At 39.4% G+C, this 24,214-nt stretch overlaps 1 protein-coding gene across 4 annotated transcripts in view; it reads left to right on the top strand.

Annotated features, from left to right (window-relative positions):
* Positions 1-24,214, top strand: part of LOC307139807 (NACHT, LRR and PYD domains-containing protein 12-like) — a 129,326-nt gene that overhangs the window by 18,200 nt on the left and 86,912 nt on the right. For all 4 annotated transcript variants that reach the window (XM_079838909.1, XM_079838907.1, XM_079838910.1 and 1 more), the window contains 5 exons: positions 6,496-6,666; positions 9,103-9,276; positions 22,296-22,469; positions 22,683-22,853; positions 23,215-23,388. In XM_079838909.1, the coding sequence (XP_079695035.1) occupies positions 6,496-6,666; positions 9,103-9,276; positions 22,296-22,469; positions 22,683-22,853; positions 23,215-23,388 (864 nt within the window). The remainder of the gene's footprint in view (positions 1-6,495; positions 6,667-9,102; positions 9,277-22,295; positions 22,470-22,682; positions 22,854-23,214; positions 23,389-24,214) is intronic.

The following is a 24,214-nucleotide window of genomic DNA, read 5'->3' as shown; positions in this document are numbered from 1 at the left end:
GAACATAAAGGATAAAAAATATGAGTGTTTGATCAGGAGATTCTCACTGTAGACTAGTCAATAAGGGTTTGGTGGGCTTTTTTGAAGTGGAACCGATTGGTCCTGATATAGCTTTGGAAAGCGTCAGAGGACCTTCTCCCAAGAGCTTGAATCTGCTGTTGGGAGAGGACTTTTTGAGCTGCTGAGGTTGCTGCCCCAATACGGAAGGAGTTGCTTGAAAAGTTCTTTGCTGGGACCCCTGATGGTTGGAGAACGGATTTGAGGTGTTTCTGGAACCAAAAGCGTGTCACAGGTTTGTTAGATTCATCTGAAACTGGGCTTCCAGGGGAGAACTTCTCCATTTAAATTAAGCCAGAACTGACTGGTCAGTCATCTCGCCTTTATTTATAGCGCTTTTTTTTACGATGCCGATTGGTTCAAAGCAGCTTCACAGTGTTAAACAGGAAAATAATGCAGAATTTGATTCTGACTGATATGATTAGATTGGCGATGAGTGGGTTGAAAATGTAGATGAAATCCAAGCATCTAAGGAAACCAGAAAAGGCTAGGAGGACATGGCGTTGAGTGTTCGGGTGGTATTGAGGGGCTGGTAGTCTGTGCGGAGGGTGTCAATACCTTTGAGGATACCAGCATTATAGGTTGTCTAGTGTCGGGACGGGTGGGCTGGGATCTTTGAATCCCTTTGATCACAGAGAGGTCGGTGAATTGTTTATCTCGGAATCGCCGTACATCAATTGTGGAAAACTGGATGCAGCTCAAGTAACCTTTGATGTATTAAGGTAGAAAATAAATTAGGTGATTGAAAGGAGAGAAATTGGGGAACGGTATGTTTATAAGAGAAGTGAAATGCTTTAAACATCTCCAGGCCGTCATGTAGGATTGAGGTTTCTGGGAAAGAACATCACTGCTTTGGCAGTGGAGAAAATTAGCCAGAGAAACTGAGCTCCTGTGAGAGCAGAAGGGACAGCACTGCTGTAGTAGTGGAGAAAATTAGCCGGAGAAACTGAGCTCCTGTGAGAGCAGAGGGGACAGCACTGCTGTAGTAGTGGAGTAAATTAGCCAGAGAAACTGAGCTCCTGTGGGAGCAGAAAGAACAGCACTGCTGTAGTAGGAGAAAATTAGCCAGAGAAACGAAGGTCCTGTGGGAGGCGAGGGAACAGCACTGCTGTGGCAGTGGAGAAAATTAGCCAGAGAAACTGAGCTCCTGTGGGGGCAGAGGGAACAGCACTGCTGTGGCAGTGGAGAAAATTAGCCAGAGAAACGAAGCTCCTGTGGGAGCAGAGGGAACAGCACTGCTGTAGTAGGAGAAAATTAGCCAGAGAAACTGAACTCCTGTGGGAGCAGAGGGAACAGCACTGCTGTAGTAGGAGAAAATTAGCCAGAGAAACAAAGCTCCTGTGGGAGCAGAGGGAACAGCACTGCTGTAGTAGGAGAAAATTAGCCAGAGAAACTGAGCTCCTGTGGGAGCAGAGGGAACAGCACTGCTGTGGCAGTGGAGAAAATTAGCCAGAGAAACTGAACTCCTGTGGGAGCCGAGGGAACAGCACTGCTGTAGTAGGAGAAAATTAGCCGGAGAAACTCAGCTCCTGTGGGAGCCGAGGGAACAGCACTGTTGTAGTAGGAGAAAATTAGCCAGAGAAACAAAGCTCCTGTGGGAGCCGAGGGAACAGCACTGCTGTAGTAGGAGAAAATTAGCTAGGGAAACAAAGCTCCTGTGGGAGCCGAGGGAACAGCACTGCTGTAGTAGGAGAAAATTAGCCAGAGAAACTGAACTCCTGTGGGAGCCGAGGCAACAGCACTGCTGTAGTAGGAGAAAATTAGCTAGAGAAACAAAGTTCATGTGGGAGAAAAAGGAGAAAAAGTTAGACGGACAAATGGAGAAACACATTGTGTAACCGAATGGACTCTTATTTTGAAATGTTTATGTCTTATTATTGCAGGATGCTCATTCAAAATCATATGAAAGATATAAAACAACAACAAAAACCTTTATTTCTATAGCACGTTAAAAACAACATAAGTTGACCAAAGTGCTTTACTCTCTCAACAGTACTAATAAAACATTGACAAAACGCCCTGATATAAACACACAAAACACAAACACACATCTCAAACTCCCAGTCCTTATGGGCAGTTGTAAGCAAGAGAGAAGAGATGTGTTTTTGACACAGATTTAAAACATCCTAAGGATTCACAAGATCTGATATGCAGAGGGAGGCTATTCCGGAGGCGTGGCGCAGCCACAGAGAAAATACAGTCTTACAACTGTATACACCGTTTTCTTTACTGTGATTTATATCATATGTTGTCATTGTTGATACGAATTTGCTTTGCATAAATGTATGCTATTCATTGATTGTGAAATGCTCTGAACTGAAGCATTCTGAAGCATTGTTCAAGCCAGTAGAACGCACAACGGTGCCACATTCAGAAACGTGATCGCTCACATTAATTCAATGAAATCATAGCCTTTGAATTTTTTCTGTTTCATAAAATATATATATAGGCCTATATATATATATGATGGTATAACAATCATTGATACGCTTGTTATACAATAGCCTGCCCTACTATAAGGTATTGATGTTACATTTAAGAAAGCGTGTGCTCCCAAATACATTGTTCAGTTCGCACACATCTATTTATAGTCACAAATGCTAGTATGGTCGCACTGTGTTGAGCCCTGTGAGCTAATGTGAGCGTCAAGTTGAGAAGTATTGAATCAAGGCGGTGATTATCAGCTGATTCCAACTAGTAGCTGATTGTTTGGCATAATATGCACTGTTGCATTGACAGCATTTTAGTGATTTAGCCTCACAAAACGTTCGCTCGCTTTACCCGCATCAAGTAAATTGATCGTTCATCACCACGGCGACCGCATGCGCGTACATGATGAACGCATTTCTCCTGTGCGAAAAGTATCTGTCTGTACTGTAGTACACAGAGGCGGAAAGATCGCAAGAAAAGAAAAGTAAAAGAGCTGTAATACATTATCTTAAGACAGGAACTGTTGTAGTTCTCCCTATTGCAAGTCTGCTGTGAGCACTCCTTTACACTGTCCGAGCACTGCTCTCGCGGTTGGCTCGTGAATGCTGATGGAAGCGGCCGAAAGGGGTTTTTAGATAGCTTATAAATTTGTAAGGAAAATATTTTAGTATTGTAGAGTTACTTCGAGCCGTGCAGACAGCGTGGGCGGGCGGGGCGAACTGCCGGAAATGCCATCCGTGCTAGAAAATTGTCAATGAATGGAGGTAAGACAGCTGCGTGTATATATACCTCTATTGTTGATTAGCTGAGTGCTCTCCACCTGTGTCAATTATCTGAACGTGCTCCTCCTGAACTTTGTTCATAAAACATCATAAAGATTTCACTGCAAAAAGACATGTGAACCTTGACCTGAAGGCAGGACATTTAAAGAATTAAACTAAAAGGCCTTTTACTTGCTAAAAAACGTAAACAATCAATCAGACGATAGAAGGCATGTAGCTGTTTTTCAGCCTTTTCAGTAAAGTGTTGATCATATTGAAGATCATTTAGAGGTCTTAGACATTCATAAAGTATATCACATACGATAAAATAGGTTGAGTTAGCAGAGGATGAAGCACAACAGTGTTGTTGTCATACAACACATTGGTTAATAGTTATTCTCACTAACTTTCACTACGTAGTTCTCTTCAACTTCTGTTCTAAAGCACATATGCTCTTCCATAACTTCAATGCTGAAATCTTTAAACCCCCAGAATCTCCACCTCAAGACTAATGTATCATTGTCATCTGAGCTATAAATCGGAACAAAAAATATTTTTATTCAAGCACGCTTCATTTTATCTAGCAAATTTGTCACTGACAAAAACTAGCATTTCCAATATATTATTTTTGATTCAGTGTAGCTCACCCTTGGATTAATTGCAATTAAAAGCGTCCGAGTTACTAAGTAAAAGATCTGGCACCCATGGTAGTTAGTCGAATCTGAGGTACCACAAGAGAAATTGATTAAATGAATACCATAAATAAGTATAACCAAGCGGAAGCACATAAATAATGAAATGAAGTGGACCCAAGACAGAACCCTGGGGAACACCAGTGGTGACTAGAGGTTCTTGATTTAAAACATTTTAATCGAATACTCTGAGTGCGTCTAGATAGAAATGAGTTAAACCAAGAAAGATCAGTATTTGTTGTAATTGCATCTTATTATGAATGAAGGCCTGTATCACTGACTCTAACACTGATGTCTCTATGAAAATAATTTTTTTAAACATTAATGATTGACATTCAACATTACAGTATAATTTAATTGTTTAGGCTTTTATTTGGCTTTACATTTTTTTATTTATTTAATTGAACTTAAAACAATCTTCACATAAATCAATTATTATAAATGTCATATTTACCTGTGGGCTTCCTGTCTAACAGGTAGGAAATGTACAGAAATTGAATTTCAAACACTTTACAGTCTTAACTGCATTAATTATATCTTAAATATAGATTAGACAAAACTAGTGTTAATTTCGTCAGCTATTCTTTAAATTAGTCTCGTCTTAGTCCTGTTTAAATGTGCTTTTTAGATTTTATCATATTTAGTCAACCGTGTCCTTTTTTTGTTTAGTCACGTTTTAGTCGATTAAATGTCTGAGCATTTTAGTCTAGGTTTCATCAATGAAAATTTTCACATTTTCGTCACACTGCACTGATAATCTAGATTAATTTGCGCAAAATTATAATTTACAACTATTGTTGTAATTTGAGAAATATATTTATTGTTGCACTTTCACCTATAAACACAACTCAATGGAATGTTGACCTATACGCATGGTTTATTTTACCTCATCTAGTTTAATTATTTTTTATAGGATATTTATCACATAGGCTTAATGGAAAAATAAGAAACTTATCTAGAAATTTAAAACCGTGAAATTTCACATTAATTTAATGTTTTTCTATTAAAACAACAGCAAAATGTCACACAGAGTAATCACAAATAATCAAGAGATCCCTGCTTGGAAATTACAGTTCATCACTGAGAAGCTTTGATAGCAGAGCTTGTGTGCACAAAAATCATGGTTGTCAGATTGCAACATTTAAGAAAACCCTGGATAGAAAAGCGCTGATTGGGGGATTTACAATAATTTAAATCTGGCAACCGCAAGCATGAACGCTCAAACGCTCCTTTGTTTTCCCCCAACAAAAAACAAAGTGATTTTGGTCATGTTTTTATTCTCTAAACCAGGGGTTTTCAAACTGGAGTCCGGGGACCCCCAGGAGTCCTCCAGAAGGTTCTAAGGGGTCCCCAGAAAATTTTAGAGAATAAAAAGACAAAGCAAAAATGAATAAAGTCTACCGAACATTCTACCCGTTTTATTTCTAAATATTTATCTCCTTTATTGCGGTATGGCCATTTTCCAGAATTGTATATATTTGCTTTGTATCTTTCTAGTGAGTTTTGCTCACTATAGTCTCCTTTATCTTGCTCACTGGGATTGTAAGGCAGTATCCTTAAGGCAGTATCCTTAACGCAGTACGGACGCTGCTTACATACATTTATTGTGAAAGTTGCTTATAAAAATAAGTTTTAATTGAAAAATGTTCTTCTTCGGGTTTATACATCCAACATTAAGTATAGCCAATTTAAGTTTTCGAAACAATATGTTATATTTATAATGTCTTACTCTAACTTAGCCTACTATTTATCTCTATGTTTTTTCATACATACAAATATATAGATGGATTTTAGGAAGGGGGTCCCTCATACAAGGTTTATCATATTTGGAGGTCATTGACATGATGAAGTTTGAAAACCCCTGCTCTAAACTACATTTTAGTTAATGATATTGCATGTTGATATAGTCATAGTTATCATTTAAGGACGTTTGTGTCATCTCGTCTCGACTTAGTCATAGAAATAAAGGTCGTCAACAAACATTTTTCATCATATTTTTGTAAACGAAGTTAACACTAGACAAAACAGACATTTTGGCATAATTCCGTTTTTTTATTGTTTGTTCAAGCGTGAAAGAGAACTCGATACTGGCACACTTCTTTCTGTGTGTCGTGTGTGTGTCAGGACATTTACAGGCGAGTTCTCTTTGTCTTGTCGTGCTTGAATGGTTTAAAAGCAAAAAAACGAATGCTGCGTTAATTGTTTTTCTATATATAAAACATTTTAAGAAATATAAAAATATATAATAAATATTAAAATATATAAATATATAAAAGAATGCAAAGTATTCAATTCACATTTATTTGTATAGTGCTTTTCACAATACGTATCATTTCAAAGCAGCTTTACAGAAAATGCATGCATCTACATTACAATTTAGAGTGATTTGTTATCAGAGGAGACTGTGTGCAAGTTATGGATTTCAGATTAGAACATATACACGGTTAGCTAACAATGTATTAATAAACAATGCAATAATTTAAGGCAGAAATACATTTAATATTTGTATATAAAAATGTTACACCTAATTCTGTGATGTAATTTATGTCTTGTAGGCTAAATGATTGTAACTTTACAGACAAAAGCTGTTCAGCTCTGGCTACAGTTCTTGGATCGGATACCAATCTGAAAGAGCTGAACATGAACAATAATAATCTGCAGGATTCAGGAGTGAAGCTACTCTGCTCTGGACTGAAGAATATAACGTGTAAATTGGAGATACTGAGGTAAGTTGTGATTAGAGGTCGACCGATTCATCGTTTTTTGCCGATTAATCAGCACCGATAGTTGATTGGTGGGACAATCGGTTATCGGCAAAAATCCACACCGATAGTTTTTCTGTGATGCGTTCGTTGCTGGAGCGGCTGAGAAGGGTGCGCTGTCATTACACAGTACAAGAGCTCTGAGAAGGTCTCTGGCAGTATATAACACGAGGGCGGCCTCTAGAGGTGAAAAAAAAACCCTCACTGACGGCTTGTATTTACATTCACACGTGAGTCTGCTCGCTGCACGGAAAGCACACGCTGCACAGAGAGCGCTAACACATCAGATGTGCGTTTAAAACACAGACAACGAAACGGTATGAATACTGAACACTACAGTACTTGTTGCCAAATCATTATAAAGTAATTCATTTCTTGATTAGATGCTGCATTAACAGGTAAAGAACAGCAGTGTGAATGTTTGTCGACGAGGCTGAGAGGACGTTAAAAAATTAGCAGTACCTCAGGCAGTTAAAACAATGTGATTAAAAACACACACAAGTCCGACCCAAATGTTGCACATATTAAATTGTGAGAAAGCAAACTGTATCGTCATGCTGCTGACAGAAATATAAAGCAGAAACGCATTTGTTTTGTATTAGATAATCTCCTTCTAATAAAGCAGACTGTTTAGATTTGTATGAAATTGTAACACTGCAATAAGATTCCATTTGTAACATTAAAGGGTTAGTTCACCCAAAAATGAAAATTCTGTCATTAATTACTTACCCTCATGTGGTTCGACACCCGTCAGACCTCCATTCATCTTCGGAACAGAAATGAAGATATTTTAGTTGAAATCTGATGGCTCTGAAAGGCCTCCATTGGTACAATGCACGTTACACTCTCAAGACACTTAAAAGGTACTAAAGACGTCATTACGAAGTCCATCTCACTACAGTGGTTCTAAAATAACTTTATGAATCGGCGACAATAGTTTTTTGCGCAAAAAAACCCTAAATAACGACTTACATAGTGATGACGATTTCAAAACACGGCCTCATGAAGCTTCGAAGCATTATGAATCAGCGTGTTGAATCAGCGGTTTGAATCGCCAAATTTCAGCAGTTTGGTGGTTTGACACGCGATCCGAATCATCATTCGGCTCACTGATTCATAACGCTTCGAAGCTTCATGAGGCCGTGTTTTGAAATCGTCATCACTATGTAAGTCGTTATTTAGGGGAGTTTTTACGCAAAAAAACTATTGTCGCCGATTCATAAAGTTATTTTAGAACCACTGTAGTGAGATGGACTTTGTAACGACGTCTTTAGTACCTTGTAAGGGTCTTGAGAGTGTAATGTACCATTGAGCCAATGGAGGCCTTTCAGAGCCATCAGATTTACACTAAAATATCTTCATTTCTGTTCCGAAGATGAACGGAGGTCTGACGGGTGTCGAACGACATGAGGGTAAGTAATTAATGACAGAATTTTCATTTTTGGGTGAACTAACCCTTTAACTAAGGTTAATAAATGCTGTGGAAGTATTGTTTATTGTTAGTATGTTATTTTCAACATTAAATTGAGTTTGAATTTTTATTTTATCTGGTAACCTTGGTTATGCACTATGAACTAACATGAATGATCAAGGTACAATAGTGCTCATATTAAATGCTATAAAAAATTTTGCATAATGCATATAGTTCATGTAAGCGAACACATCCTTGTTGCATAGGGACTTGCATAGTGTTACCTATGATATGTACATGCATGTTTCTAGGTTATAGATAAAGAAACAAATTTGACCTGTAATATTTTAATGTTTAAATTATTTTCTGAAGAATTTGTTCTGTTAGAACTTCTTATTTTAATATTCATATGTTTTTAATTTAGCACATTTTCATGAATCAGTACTGTTTTTTATTTCTTGTTATAAAGTTCAGCACTGTTTTACTTATGTTTTTTTATCCAGTATACATTTTAAATGTAAAATCCACTATCGGTCAACCTCTAGTTGTGATTCAACAGAAGATATTTTTAGATGTTCTTTACTTTTAAATATATTTCAATCATGACAACTCTCAGAATAGGTTTTAGCATGTTTTTGATTCTGGCAGCGTAATTTTGGTATTTGGTCTTGGCAGACTAGTTCTGCTACGCTAATGCTGCTGTTGATTATTGCATCTGCTGCTGCAGAGCAAATATGTACTTGCTATTGCTAATAGATACACAGACACACTGCTGTGAGCATGTAAGATACAGTACATCCGGAAAGTATTCACAGCGCTTCACTTTTTAAAATGTTTGTTTACAGCTTTAGTCCAAAGTTACAGCCTTATTCCAAAATTCTCTCTCTCTCTCTCTCTCTCTCTCTCTCTCTCTCTCTCTCTCTCTCTCTCTCTCTCTCTCTCTCTCTCTCTCTCTCTCTCTCTCTCTCTCTCTCTCTCTGCTAATGTAGGTTAAGCTGCTGTGATATGACAGATAAAGGTTGTTCTGCTGTGACTTCAGCTCTGAAATCAAACCCATCGCACCTGAGAGAGCTGGACCTGAGCTGGAATAAACTAGGAGACTCTGGAGTGAGAAACCTCAGTGATCTACTGATGAACCCACAATCACAGCTGGAGAAACTACAGTTAGTATCATTATACTGTACAGTTACAGTGGCCCTCATTTATCAATCTTGCGTAGAAACGGGTGTATATGTTGCTGTAAGATTATGCTTACACTCCTCTCACCGCCTGATTTATGAAGCTGTGCGCACCTCTGAAATCCAGGTGTACGCAATACCTGCCCTTGATAAATGCCGCGGCTAAAAACGATCGTCATTAGAATAACACGCCCCTATATATTCAAGCCTCTGCCTCCCCCACGCCCTCATTTTACGCCATGGACACACGGAAGACGGCAAAGAAGCGAAACTTCTCCTACGTGGAGAACGAGACCAACACCACCAGTGGAAAAAAACAAAATTGTTTTATTTGGGAGTTTAAAGAGTGGGATTAAAGGCGCCCACAAAAACAAAATATGGTGTACGGTGGAAATCCAGTTTAAATAGCTGTTTGGATGAGAAATTACCTATCACAATGCATTATTTTACAGCACGTGTTTTGAAACCATTAGCATTTAATTTCGTATCACGTCACATGTATTGGGGTGTACAATAGTGATTGTGATGTGATGTGGAGTACCATTCATTCACATTAATAATTGCATGACAATTTGTAAGATTCTTCTTCTTATTATTATTATTATGATTTTTATTATTAATGACGCTTATTGTTATTTAGAAGAAGAATGTCATTATTATTATTATTTTATTATTATTATTATTATTATTATTATTATTTAAAAGAAGAAAAATGTCATTTTTATTATTTTGTCAGTCTGAATTATTTTCAGTCCCAGTCTGTGCGCAGCTGCTGGGCCTAACCCTGAAATGTCAGGTAAAGCACACAGGCTCACAACTGGAGGAATACATATGCCTAAAAATCAAATGCTTTGGTAAAGTCACACAAATTAAACATTGAAGTCCATGTTGCTCAAAAATAAACACTGAAGTTTATAATTACTATATCCCTATTCGCACGGGATTAGTATTATGTGGGGACCTCTGGTGATTTGTAATAACTGCAGAGAATGTCTGTGATCTTAATCCCGTCCGAATCGGCCATGTCTGTAATTTGTAAAGTAAAAATTCCCCCGCAAATTACCTACCATATTTCGCCAAACACCGAGGTCCTGTGATAATATTAGTCCCGTGCGAATCGGCATCTCTGTGATTTGGCCGGGATTAGGCGGATTGTATATCATTTTTGCAAGGTTGTTTCCTGTGCGCATTTCTATCTTTATCTTTCACGAAGAATGGAGCACGGCTGCATATAATGCGCACCATTATGAATTCCCGTGCGGCCGCACGGATTATACTTTCACTTTAGAATGAGCACCAATTTGGGAGTAAATTGCTTGAATGGTGTGTTTAATATTATTCTTAATGAAAAACACAAAAACAGAACAGTACAATGACAACTCGCTTAAATGGGCACTTTTACATTTAGCTTTGAAACTGAATCTTCCGCCGAATATTTTTATTATATTGCTCAGTTCAGTTTTTAATTGCTTCTGTTCTCGAACTGAACGAAATGATTTGTATTACTATAAAGCACTCAAAATGATATCGATACAACTGTTTATAATTTCTTACAGCTATATATATATAACGAAAAAACATTTACAAGTCTTGACATCATATCCGGGAGATAAGTCAGTAAATTCGAGTAAAATCACAGGCTTTGCTTATCCCGTGCGAATGCGCCACGCAAAATTCAGATGTGGGGGAGTAATTTCTAAATCACACGAGGTCCCCAGATAATAGCCTACTTATCCCGTGTGAATAGGGCTTTAGTTGTTGTTGTTGTTTTTTTACAGTGGGTCATAATATAGCATATCTTTGTCAGTGCGTTTTGTGGTGTTAGGAATTGTTTTTCTGCGCATTTTCGCACTAACTCAAAACGTGCGTACACCCCCTCCTGAGCTGGCGTAGGATTTGAGCGTGCTGTACGCCAACGTCCATATTGAAAAATCTCAACGTCACTGTGGTTTTGGGTGTACGCCAGGTGTACGCTAGAAATTTGGTGTATGCACTTTTGATAAATGAGGGCCAGTGTGATTACAGTTCACTGTTTAGTTTATTTTAAGGCAACTGGACTCAAGTCAAATACTTTATAGCTCTGCACTTTCTGGTGTTTCTCCATCTGAAGAAAGATTCAGAAATACTATTAGTTAACGGCTTGTTATGTGTATCAGTAGAAGAGCATTAAACTTTGAAGCATTTGAAACTGTGGCTATAAATAGTTTCATATGCTGAAATCTGACAAATCTTTGCTTTGAAACAATACAGAAGTGAGAACAGACTTGGATTGTAACTAGTGAACTCAAATGCTCCTGTCTTGGTTTGATCATATCATTAAGTTTCCATGATTTTGCTGGTGTATTATTTACTGTATGGCGTTTATTAATGATGCATTTAAAGGACAACTCCGGTGAAAAATGAACCTAGGGGTAAATAACACATGGTTACCGAGTAGATCGTTCTCTGGGATGCGTTTTCATGAAAATCGAATGTAAAGAGTTTTATCTCTAAAAACAGACTAGCTTATAACGCTAGTATATGGGGCATATAATAAGTAAAATTAAATCGAGCGAATCGAGCCACGAATGCTGTGCTAAGTGAGCTGGTCGATAGGAGATTCCAAGTCACAGTTCATCACTTAGCACAGCGTTCTTGGCTCGACTTGTCAAGACTGTTTTCCAAGATGGCTCCTGTCTGTATACGCGTAATGTACTGTCTTTATAAAGTATCTTCTTATTAAACTGTTTGTACACATACAAAGTTCTCAATGCTTCGGTTTGCACGTAGGGACCCTCATTATGCTACCGTGTTAGTGTGAGGCTATTTTGAGCATTGTTAGTGGTATTAACTAGCAATTTAATTTGACTTATTATATGCCCCATATACTAGCGTTATAAGCTAATCTGTTTTTAGAGATAAAACTCTTTACATTCTATTTTCATGAAAACGCATCCCAGAGAACGATCTACTTGGTCACCATGTGTTAATTACCCCTAGGTTAATTTTTCACTGGAGTTGTCCTTTAACTCACACATGAACTTAACATGGATTTGAGTCATTTTCTCTTTCTGTCTTCAGTCTGAGTGGATGCAGTATTACAGAGAAACAGTGTCTTATGATTTCGTTGAATCGCACAGCTCTAGTTATGGCACTAGTTTAGAGTCAGAATTCAGATCAGTCTGTTAGAGCTGGTGAACCTGACTCAGAAAGGAGGGCGAGATCTGGTAGTTATCACTAATCTTGCAGATGGTCTGGACTAAACACTTCCTGTAGTTGTTTGAATGTTTTACTGTGGAGGAATTATGGCCAGTTTGTCCCACTAGGTTTTCCAGCATGAATTGGACATTTCAGGTCCTTCCACAGCTTTTCAATGGGACCTTTGTGTGGACTTTTATTGTGTGGCCATTATTAAAGTTCTCTGCCTTTTTGTTTTACTCCATTTTAAGTAGGGATGCACCGAAATGAAAATTATTGGCCGAAGCTGAACGCGATTTTATAATTTTTTCATAATTGCATAAATGAGCTTTTTTACTATTTTGTCTTGCTTTTAAACTAAATTACAAAAAAATTACAAAATTATGTAATTTAAAAATATGTATTTAACACTGAACATTTTTAGCATTCCAGCAGACATTATACAAACAAAGCACAATATAACTTAAGATGGCCAAATAGAAATATTTTTTTTTTTTTTTTTTTTTTAAAGTTATATTTGGCCTATTATGCCTACAGGCAGGGGCGTATACAGGGGAGGGGCCATGGGGGCACTTGCCCCCCCTGAAAACTGATTGGCCCCCCAGTGTGCCCCCACTGTAAGATTTCTTTTTTTTCCCCAATTAGCGATTGTTGCAGCGCTAGATTTTGGTTCCGTCTTTCAGTATTAGGATAGACCAGGTTTGCTGTTAGAGCATAGACCAAGATAATGCAAATTATTACAACGATCTGTGTGGCTGAATGTAATACTAGCTACATAATAACACAAGCAGGGTTTTTTCCTGGGCGATAGCCTACACAAGTTATATTGCAAGCAAGATGCCGAAGCAAATCGTATGATTATCTCACCTTCCACACTTTAACAGGGAGATACGTGACCGCACTTACGAATTTAAAGATTTCTAATAAATGAAGAAAATTAGGCTACTTGACTTGAGAACAACTAGGCCTACTCTAAATTAAACCAGTCTCGAACCACATGACTCGATAATGACTTTATAATAATTGTAATTAAACTTTCTTTCTTTTTTTTATAATTTTTCATCATTACGACATTTGACTAATATAGGCTACAAACGGCAAGCCACGGAAGCAGCGGCGTCTGTGCCTCTGATCAGAGTTTACACGGCTGCACAATGCTGTGGGTAACACTTTAGAATAATGGTCCGTCATTAATAGGTAACTATGCAGGAAGTAATGCAGGACTAATGAGTAGTACTACATTAACACTTCAGCTACTACTATTAACTAATATAGAAAAAAGATTAAAAGGGGTAGGTTTTTGTGCGCAAAAAAACCCCTAAATAACGATTTATATAGTGATGACCGATTTCAAAACACTGCATCATGAAGCTTCGAAGCGTTATGAATCAGCAAGTCAAATCATGATTCGGATAGCGTGACAAACCGTCAAATTGCTGAAATCACATGACATTGGCTATCCAAACCGCTGAATCAACTCACTGATTCACAACGCTTCGAAGCTTCAAGATGCTGTGTTTTGAAATCGGTCATCACTATATAAGTCATTATTTAGGTTTTTTTTGCGCACAAAAACTATTCTCGTCGCTTCTTAAAAGTTATTTTATAAGCCATCGGATTTCAACTAAAATATCTTAATTTGTGTTCCGAAGATGAACGGAGGTCTTACGGGTGTCGAACGACATGAGGATAAGTAATTAATGACAGAATTTTCATTTTTGGGTTAACTAACCCTTTAAGTAATCAATACTTACTGAATGAGATTAGCCTCATTAATAACTATTAACTAACTGACAAATTATAAAGAACATTATTGTGTGTCCCAGACGTAAACTATCATCTTTTTTACTTAGAATAAATTCATAAAATGCATTACTAATTACTCAAGGTTTACCTAAGCTGCGTTTCCACCGCAGGAACTTTCCCCAGGAACTAGGAACTTTGGGCTGGTACTCGGTGTGTTTCGACCGCAGGAACCGGGGTCTAAATGAAGTTCCGGGTAAATATTTCCCCCTCCAAACGGCCCTGCTCCCGAGGTAGTACTTTTTCAAAGTTCGGGAACTTTCGGGGGTGGGACTTGGGCGCTGAACATGCTGATTGGTTGAGCTAACGCAGCATTTTATTTCAACCGGCATTTTTAAAAGTCTTTTGTGAGGATCGTTCTGCGTTCAGTAAATATCAGTCTTGCTCTTTCTGTCCGATGGTGCGCGTTCGTCTCAGCAATCACACGGTCAATGTCCGTAATAGCTGATAATAACATACGTTGTCAGACGTACACGCTCTCAGAATACGCTTTAGTATCAGTGCTCGTCTCCTTTCCGCAGTTTTGTTAATGACCTCTTTAGTAAACCAATACATAACCAGCAAAAGCAGCGCTGCTTGCATCTCCTCCATACTTGTTATTGTTGCAGACAGTGTCGCGCAAAAATTATTACTGTCTGTCGCTGACTGGGAGGAGTAGCCGCGCGCAGTCCTACATCACCGGACTAATTTGCCTAATCTTCACGGTACTTTAGACCGCAGTGGAAATGGAGACAGTAGCAGGTCATGGTAGTTCCTGTACAAAAAGTTCCTGGTACAAATTGTTCCGGGTAATTTCGGTGGAAACGCGGCTCTAGTCACTATACAGGAACAACTAGTGATCTGGACCATTATTTTAAAGTGAAAAAGTTGTTTTTTCACTTTAAAATAATGGTCCAGGTCACGAGTAGTTCCTGCATAGTGACTAGGTAACACTTGAGTAATTAGTGTTGCATTTTATGACCACATTGAGAGTAAAAAAAGACAATTTCTCACATCTCAGATATGTTAATGTTGTGATTAGTAATTAATTAGTAATTCTTTATAATTTGTCATAGTGTTACCTATCAGTTCTTAGTGATGCCAATCCCCTTCAGTAATTATTGATTACCTAATAAGGAACTATCTTAGTTCTACATTTGATATTACTTACTGATTAGTTAAGCTTGTTTCTATATTAGTTAATAGTAGTAGCTGAAGTGTTAATGTAGTACTACTCATTAGTCCTGCATTACTTCCTGCATAGTTACCTATTAATGACGGACCATTATTCTAAAGTGTTACTGTCACAGGCCGGGGTGGGCTGATGGCGCAAAGCCAGACCACCGACACCCCGAACCACCACACCACCATGAGGAGCTACCCCGCGGGACAGAAGAGGTTGGACAACAGGATGCACAATTGAAACTTATTTATTAAAGGAATGTCTCTTAAAATCAAGCAGTCTCTTCCTGTGTCTCTCCTACACACGTCGGCTCTGTTCTTCCCATCCACAGGACTGGATTTCATGAGGAGGGGGACTCAATTCAGCAGTTCTGATGTGCTTCAACACAGACAGGGAACAGACGAGGATGTCAGCATTAACTCTATATTTCGTACTCACAGGACTGGGTTCCAGCAGGAGATGAACTCCATTCAGCAGCTCTGATGTGCTTCAGCACAAACAGAGAACAGACGAGGATGTCAACATTAACTCTGTATTCATACTCACAGGACTGGGTTTCAGCAGGAGATTAACTAAATTCAGCAGCTCTGATGTGCTTCAGCACCGACAGGGAACAGACGAGGATATCAGCATTAACTCTGTATTTCGTACTCACAGGACTGGGTTTCAGCAGGAGATGAACTCCATTCAGCAGCTCTGATGTGCTTCAGCACAGACAGGGAACAGACGAGGATATCAGCATTAACTCTGTATTTCGTACTCACAGGACTGGACTTCACGAGGAGGGAGATTCAATTCAGCAGTTCTGATGTGCTTCAGGACAGACGGGGGACAGACGAGGATGTCAGCATTAACTCTGTATTTCGTACTCACAGGACTGGACTTCACGAGGAGGGAGACTCAATTTAGCAGTTCTGATGTGCTTCAGCACAGACGCGGACCAGACGAGGATGTCAGCATTAACTCTGTATTTCGTACTCACAGGACTGGGATTCAGCAGGAGATGAACTCAATTCAGCAGTTCTGATGTGCGTAAGGGTTTTTATCCACTCAGTCGCCCGAACAACCTGCCGAGGTCCCACACTCGTGTGTACACTGTAAACATACTCAACTCCACACGTGAAAATATCAACTCAGCACTGCAAATCACTCCAAACTTCACAATGAATAAGGCAGTATTCGGGCTCAGATGGACACCTTGATAAATGGAATCTTCATACGCTGACATAAAACAGGACTCTATTGCACCATCATCTCCACGCCACTTATCTTCCTCATGTAACATTCATGCCACAGCAAGTTAGCTAATTAGTTGGAAAAATCCTGCTTCCTCAGTCCCCAGTCCTTCCTTTGCGCTTTTACTGCGGCTCCCGCTGTTTCTTCCTCTTTTCCCCCACCCTCCTTCGCTGTTCCACTCTCTTTTTCTCCTCTCTCTATAATGTTAGCGTCTTTTATGTTTCTCATGCCCCGATAATCAGTTGGGGTTTTCCTCTCACACGTGCCGGTGATGCCGTTCGATCAGCTCTCGCTGCACTTCCGGCCTGTTCGGGAGCCTGGAACCGGCCTGGTGTTGCACCGGAAGTGTTCCCGCATAACAACAACTCCCGTGCAACAAAGGTTCCGGCCCTGGTCACCCCGTGACATCCTCCCCAACCAATGCGTTCTAGTCCCTAGAACTCCTGACCGGAGGTCCACTCACCGTATCTCGCCGGTGGTTGCCCCCGATTGTCTCGCTACGATAGTTAGGGCAGGGCCGAAGCAAATTCCGATGCAACACCCGTCCTGGGCCCGACCTTCCTTCAGGGCGAATGGTATACACAGGTACGTCAGGGTCTCTCTGTCGTTCCACCACGTAAGGCATAACTTGAGGCCTAGCCGCTGGTGCCCCTTCGTCTGCCATCTCCCGAAATGCGGGTGCTCAACTCAGGTGGAACCCTGCCGACTACGCCAAGTGTCACAGGCCGGGGGTGGGCTGATGGCGCAAAGCCAGACCACCGACACCCCCGAACCACCACACCACCCTGAGGAGCTACCCCGCGGGACAGAAGAGGTCGGACAACAGGATACACAATTGAAACTTATTTATTAAAGGAATGTCTCTTAAAATCAAGCAGTCTCTTCCTGTGTCTCTCCAACACACGTCGGCTCTGTTCTTCCCATCCACAGGACTGGGTTCCAGCAGGAGATGAACTCCATTCAGCAGCTCTGATGTGCTTTAGCACAGACAGGGAACAGACGAGGATGTCAACATTAACTCTGTATTTCGTACTCACAGGCCTGGGTTTCAGCAGGAGATGAACTCCATTCAGCAGCTCTGATGTGCTTCAGCACCGACAGGGAACAGACGAGGATGTCAACATTAACTCTATTTCGTACTCACAGGACTGGGTTTCAGCAGGAGATGAACTCCATTCAGCAGCTCTGATGTGCTTCAGCACCGACAGGGAACAGACGAGGATGTCAACATTAACTCTGTATTTCGTACTCACAGGACTGGGTTTCAGCAGGAGATGAACTCCATTCAGCAGCTCTGATGTGCTTCAGCACAGACGGGGACCAGACGAGGATGTCAGCATTAACTCTGTATTTCGTACTCACAGGACTGGGATTTAGCAGGAGATGAACTCAATTCAGCAGTTCTGATGTGCTTAAGGGTTTTTATCCACTCAGTCGCCCGAACAATCTGCGGAGGTCCCACACTCGTGTGTATACTGTAAACATACTCAACTCCACACGTGAAAATATCAACTCAGCACTGCAAATCACTCCAAACTTCACAATGAATAAGGCAGTATTCGGGCTCAGATGGACACCTTGATAAATGGAATCTTCTCACGCTGGCATAAAACAGGACTCTATTGCACCATCATCTCCACGTCACTTATCTTCCTCATGTAACATTCATGCCACAGCAAGTTAGCTACTTAGTTGGAAAAATCCTGCTTCCTCAGTCCCCAGTCCTTCCCTTGCGCTTTTACTGCGGCTCCCGCTGTTTCTTTCTCTTTCCCCCCACCCTCCTTCGCTGTTCCACTCTCTTTATCTCCTCTCTCTCTAATGTTAGCGTCTTTTATGCTTCTCACGCCCCGATAATCAGTTGGGGTTTTCCTCTCACACGTGCCGGTGTTGCACAGGAAGTGTTCCCCCACAACAACAACTCCCGTGCAACAAAGGTTCCGGCCCTGGTCACCCCGTGACATTACCATGTTGTGCAAGCGCAGAACAATACAGGGGTAGAGGAGAATCTACGAATGCTGTTCGTTTGGATATAAACACTTTGAAATGGATTCATAAAAAGAAATGTGGTGTACGACTCGAGTATACGCACAATTTGTAACCCGAACATAACCGCCACAACCTCAAACTTTATTCACCCACATGTAAATGCGGTATAGATATGGGCTGTTTCTTATGGATAATTTGACTAATATCTAGAGATTATGAAGATATTTTGTATATGTAGCTTGTGTTTTATGACTGTCCTTATATCCACATTAGTTATTAACCTTGTTAATAATCATTAATATGTTTCAATAATGTGACCAATGTCAAACTTTAATTTAACTGTCATTTTTTCTTTTAAAAACTTAGCTTTAAACCTTTTACACGTAGGCTATTTAGTTTAGAGTTTTCCAGCTGGTCAAGCAAAGTGAAAGAAATGAGTCTCAAATTAAATTTAGTGTGTGTAGACCAGTGTTGGGGAAAGTTACTTTGAAAAGTAATGCATTACAATATTGCGTTACTCCCTTAAAAAGTAACTAATTGAGTTACTTAGTTACTTTTTAAGAAAAGTAATGCGTTACGTTACTTTTGCGTTACTTTTTCTCACCTGGGCTGGGCTTGTTTTTGTTTTGTTTTTTATAACAAAAAAGTTATATTTTTGTGCAACGGTAAAGACCTCTTCATACCAAAATTGAAATAATAAAAATGGTAAGAATGCAAATTCACGCATGAACAGTAGAGGGCGCAGCTCTGCTCTGCTGTGCTTCCATTCTGGATAATGTAGAATAGGATGCAGGAGAAAAAAGTTTTACCAATAAAAACAAAAAATCTAGTAAATTTCATCATCAAAGGTCAGCAGCAAGACATTGGTAAATTAAATATAAAGGTAGATTATGCATAAAAATAGTTGTTTTATTTAACATTTAATTATTGGAGGTTTGCATAGTACTGATTTTATTCATTTTGAGGAGGACAGAATCTTTATTGTGCAAGTTAAATAAATGCTCACATTTAGTCTGGAACTACAATAACCATCATGTTTACACACAACGCCTCTGCACTTATTTTTCTCAACATGGGGGCAGGAGAGCTGTCAGTCAAATTAATGTGAAAAAGTAACTTGCGTTACTTTTTTAAAAAAGTAACTCAGATATTTTGTTGTAAATTTGAAAAGTAATGCGTTACTTTACTAGTTACTTGGAAAAAGTAATATTATTACGTAACTCAAGTTACTTGTAATGAGTTACCCCCAACACTGGTGTAGGCCTGTGTTTTTTCTTTAGAGAAGTGACAAAACGTCCTTTGAAACATTCTCAAAACAAAACAAAAAATCATACATTATAATTTTACATATAAAATATTTGTATTATTATTGTTTAATTCATAAAGTTATAGCCTATTAATTAATTAACTGTGTAGGCTATTTATTAAATACATGATTAATATAATTCTGTTTTTGTAGGCTATAAATAAGGCTGTTCTGTAATTTTTTTTAAACCTGGTCTTTTTGTTCTTCCCATGTATAAGGTTGTGAGGATTTGTAAGGATCAATCGGCGTCTCGGTTCACAGTGAATGAACGCGGTGATCTCCGTCTGTGCATGTGCTGAGTTTAGCGTGCATTTGGGAACGTAACGGGCACCAGCAGTTACCCATTATATTCACATCTGCATTGTTGACGATTACCACATTTTAGATTTGTAATGAGCGTTTGTAAACACGTTTTCCACCAAAATACATGCTTGACTGCTGTTTACATAAAAAAAAAACTCACGCATTTGTTTCCAGTTAATTTGTTTTACAATATATGGCTATTACCATCATATAAATTATATTATAACTATTATTATTAATACTATGGAGTGTATGAGTCCCCTTTAAAGTTGAGGTTCAAGTCAGTGCTTGAAGTCAAGACTTTTTCTTTGCTCAATTTGCACACTGAATATGGGTTGGAGATCTTAATTTTGAACTCTCAAAGTGCACCACATTAATGAATTTAACATTAAAATGCACAAAATTTCCTCCGGGGGGGGCATTCCCCCCAACCCCCCTAGAGTGACAGAGGTCCACCCAAAGTTTCACTAAATCCTATGGCAAATACTGAATATCATTAAAAGATAATAAGATATTATGTTCATCACCGATTTTTAAGCTTGCTGAACTTTAAATTATTTGGATATCTACAGTTCTACATATAAAAACACAACATAAGATTGGCCCCATCTGTATTCATTGTGGCCCCTCTTGTGCCCCCCATTTGAAAAAATCCTAGAATCGCCCCTGCCTACAGGTATCATAATCAAACCATGATTTAATTTAGTTTGTTTGTTCATGAGAGGTTTTGCAAGCCTGTATAACTCAGCACTGAATAAAAACTTGCATTTGAGGGTGGTTAGACAATTCAGCAGAACAGTGTCTGCGGCCCTTTCTGCGTCTTTCTCAGACACTTTAAAGCCTTCTTTAGGCCTTGTTTATACTCGATGCGTCCGACTCCACACCATAGACTGTAAAAAAAATGAGGCGCATGCACAATCAGCGGAGGCTCGAGCTGTGGAGCCAGACGAAAGTATAGACAAGGCTTATAATGCTTCCACACTTCCGACTAGTGATGGGCAGACTGAGGCTTCGTGAAGCACTGAAACAGTTGAAGCAAATGTGTCATATTGTTTCGAAGCTTCGAATCAATCACCCGTCTCTACGGTGACACCTAGTGGTCACTTGCATGTGTTGTTCTGAAATAACCTACATGATCTTGTTTTTTTAACCTGTAGCCTCCCCATTGTGAATAACTATAGTTTTTTTTGGTCATGAAAAATGATTAATGATTAATAAAAATGATTAATAGAAATAAATAAAGCCAAAATGTGTCACATTTGTTACATGAAATTTGTATTCAAAAATATTATTTGCTCTGCTGTTGAAGGACTTAGCTGACTTCTTTTTTTTTTTACATATAATTTCTCCAGCCTTTGAAAAAATCCTCTCACAAGGGACACTTGTTGCTGGCATGCACAAATATTTTTTAGCAAGTAACTTGCATACAAATGAGGGAAAATTACTGCTATCACAAAATCACTGCAATCACAAAATCTCTCTCCTCTCACAAAAACACACAAGGTGAAGATGGGTTAACTTCACTTTTAAACTGGGGAATTGGCTTCATACAGATGTGTGACTGTGTGGTTTGTTCCCGCCCCTTTCAATCAAACGCAGTTTCGGCAGGCGCCACCTGATGAAACACTTTGCTAAACTTAATTTAGCCATAGTCACGTGACATGGGTGTTTCGAATCACAGATCGGAGCAGTGTTTCGAAACATCTGCGCTTCGGGATCTCGGCAAAACCCTGAAGCGTCAGTTTCGCGTCAGCCATCCCTACTTCTGACATGTTTGCTGCATTTAGAAGTGTGCGCACCTCTCTCACACGCGCTGGTTGCTATATTTGATTGCGTCATCAAAAACCTCATTGATTGGTAAAATTGATTTGATCTTTTCACTTATTCTATCTGAATAATATCAGTTGCCAAACATTCGGTGCATCCCTAATATTAAGTTGTCATTCTTCACTTTAATGATTTATATTGTTCTGGTGGTGTTCAGAATAACTGATTAATCAGCCGAATGTAACGTGTTCCTCTCTGTTGTAGACTCTCTAACTGCAGTGTAACAGAAGAAGGTTATAAAGCTCTGGCTTCAGCTCTGAGATCAAACCCTTCACACCTGATAGAGCTGGATCTCACAGGAAATGATCCTGGACCATCAGGAGTGAAGGAACTCCATGATTTACTACAGGATCCAAACTCTCAACTGAAGACACTGAGGTGAGACGGGATCAAATAACTTACTAAATAAATGATAGAAATATTATTTCAGTAAAACAATAAGCTGTACGATCTGTTGTTGCATCACAGTTGACAGTGATTTGAAGACAAAGATCATATAAATGGTTTTCCTCACAACAATGGCTGGATGTGTTCATTACAGCAGGTTTAGTTGAGAACTGAACTGAATCCGCTTCATCTTCCCTTCTGCAGGTTTTTGAGTCCTGCTGCAGATGAAGCCTGTCAGTATGTGAATAGAGTTGTGGGAATAAACCCGTTACTCCTGAGAAAGCTGAATCTGAGTGGACGTAAACTAGGAGACACAGGAGCGAATCAGCTCGCTGCTCTACTGCAGGATAAACACTGTCAACTCAACACACTCACGTGAGGATTGATCATTTATAATCTTACTTTACTCTTAATACTAATTTTACTGGAGCTGATATAATATTTCCTGACATGAGCCTGAGTTCACATTATATTTGTGCAACATTTTTCACTTTAGTATTTTGTGATCTGGTGAAATGAGGATGATCTCACTTTCTCTGTCTGTTTTATTTGCTGATAAAGATGATGTGACTTTACAGAATAAAGACTTTTCTTTTCTTTCTCTCTCTCTCTCTCTCTCTCTCTCTCTCTCTCTCTCTCTCTCTCTCTCTCTCTCTCTCTCTCTCTCTCTCTCTCTCTCTCTCTCTCTCTCTCTCTCTCTCTCTCTCTCTCTCTCTCTCTCTCTCTGCTAATGTAGGTTAAGCTCCTGTGATATGACAGATGAAGGTTGTTCTGCTGTGACTTCAGCTCTGAAATCAAACCAATCACACCTGAGAGAGCTGGACCTGAGCAGGAATAAACTAGGAGACTCTGGAGTGAGAAACCTCAGTGATCTACTGATGAACCCACAATTACAGCTGGAGAAACTACAGTTAGTATCATTATACTGTACAGTTACAGTGTGATTACAGTTCACTAGTTAGTTCAAGTTACATAATTTATACTGTAGCATTGCATCTTCTGGCCTTTGCCATTGGTCACAGATAAAATTAAGTGTTGAACTAGTAAATAATTGCATTTCAAGTATTTGAAACAATGAACTGATTGTATACACTGTAAGTCTGGGTAAGATGCCCCCCGGGGTAAGATGACCCACCACAACCTTCATTTTTTTCTCCCGATTCTCTAATGTTAAATAGAATTGATGATTTAGTATTTTACATTAAAGGAGGGGTGTAATGCTATTTCATGCATTCTGCCTTATTTACTGTTAAAGAGTTGATTCTCATACCAAACGATTTGGACGCATGATGGAATATTTCTGTGCCAAATACACTCCTTCAGGATTCAAACAAGCTTCAGAAAGTTTGAGTATGGCCCTGTATGACGTCATAAAGGGCGGGATTCCTTCTGTGTGCACTTCTTCTGGATATAGGACACACACACACACACACACGCACTCACTCACTCACACACACACACGCACACACACTCACACACACACACACATACACACACGCACACACGCACACACACACACACACACACACACACACACACACACACACACACACACACACACACACACACACACACACACACACACACACACACACACACACACACACACACACACACACACACACACACACATACACACACACACACACACACACACACACACACACACACACAAGCACACACACACACACACACACACACTCACTCACTCACACACACACACATCACCCAGAGCG

Source organism: Gobio gobio, assembly GCF_949357685.1.
Source record: "Gobio gobio genome assembly, chromosome: 16".
In the NCBI taxonomy this organism is placed as follows: Eukaryota; Metazoa; Chordata; class Actinopteri; order Cypriniformes; family Gobionidae; genus Gobio; species Gobio gobio.
This window is presented reverse-complemented; position numbering and strand designations above follow the sequence as displayed.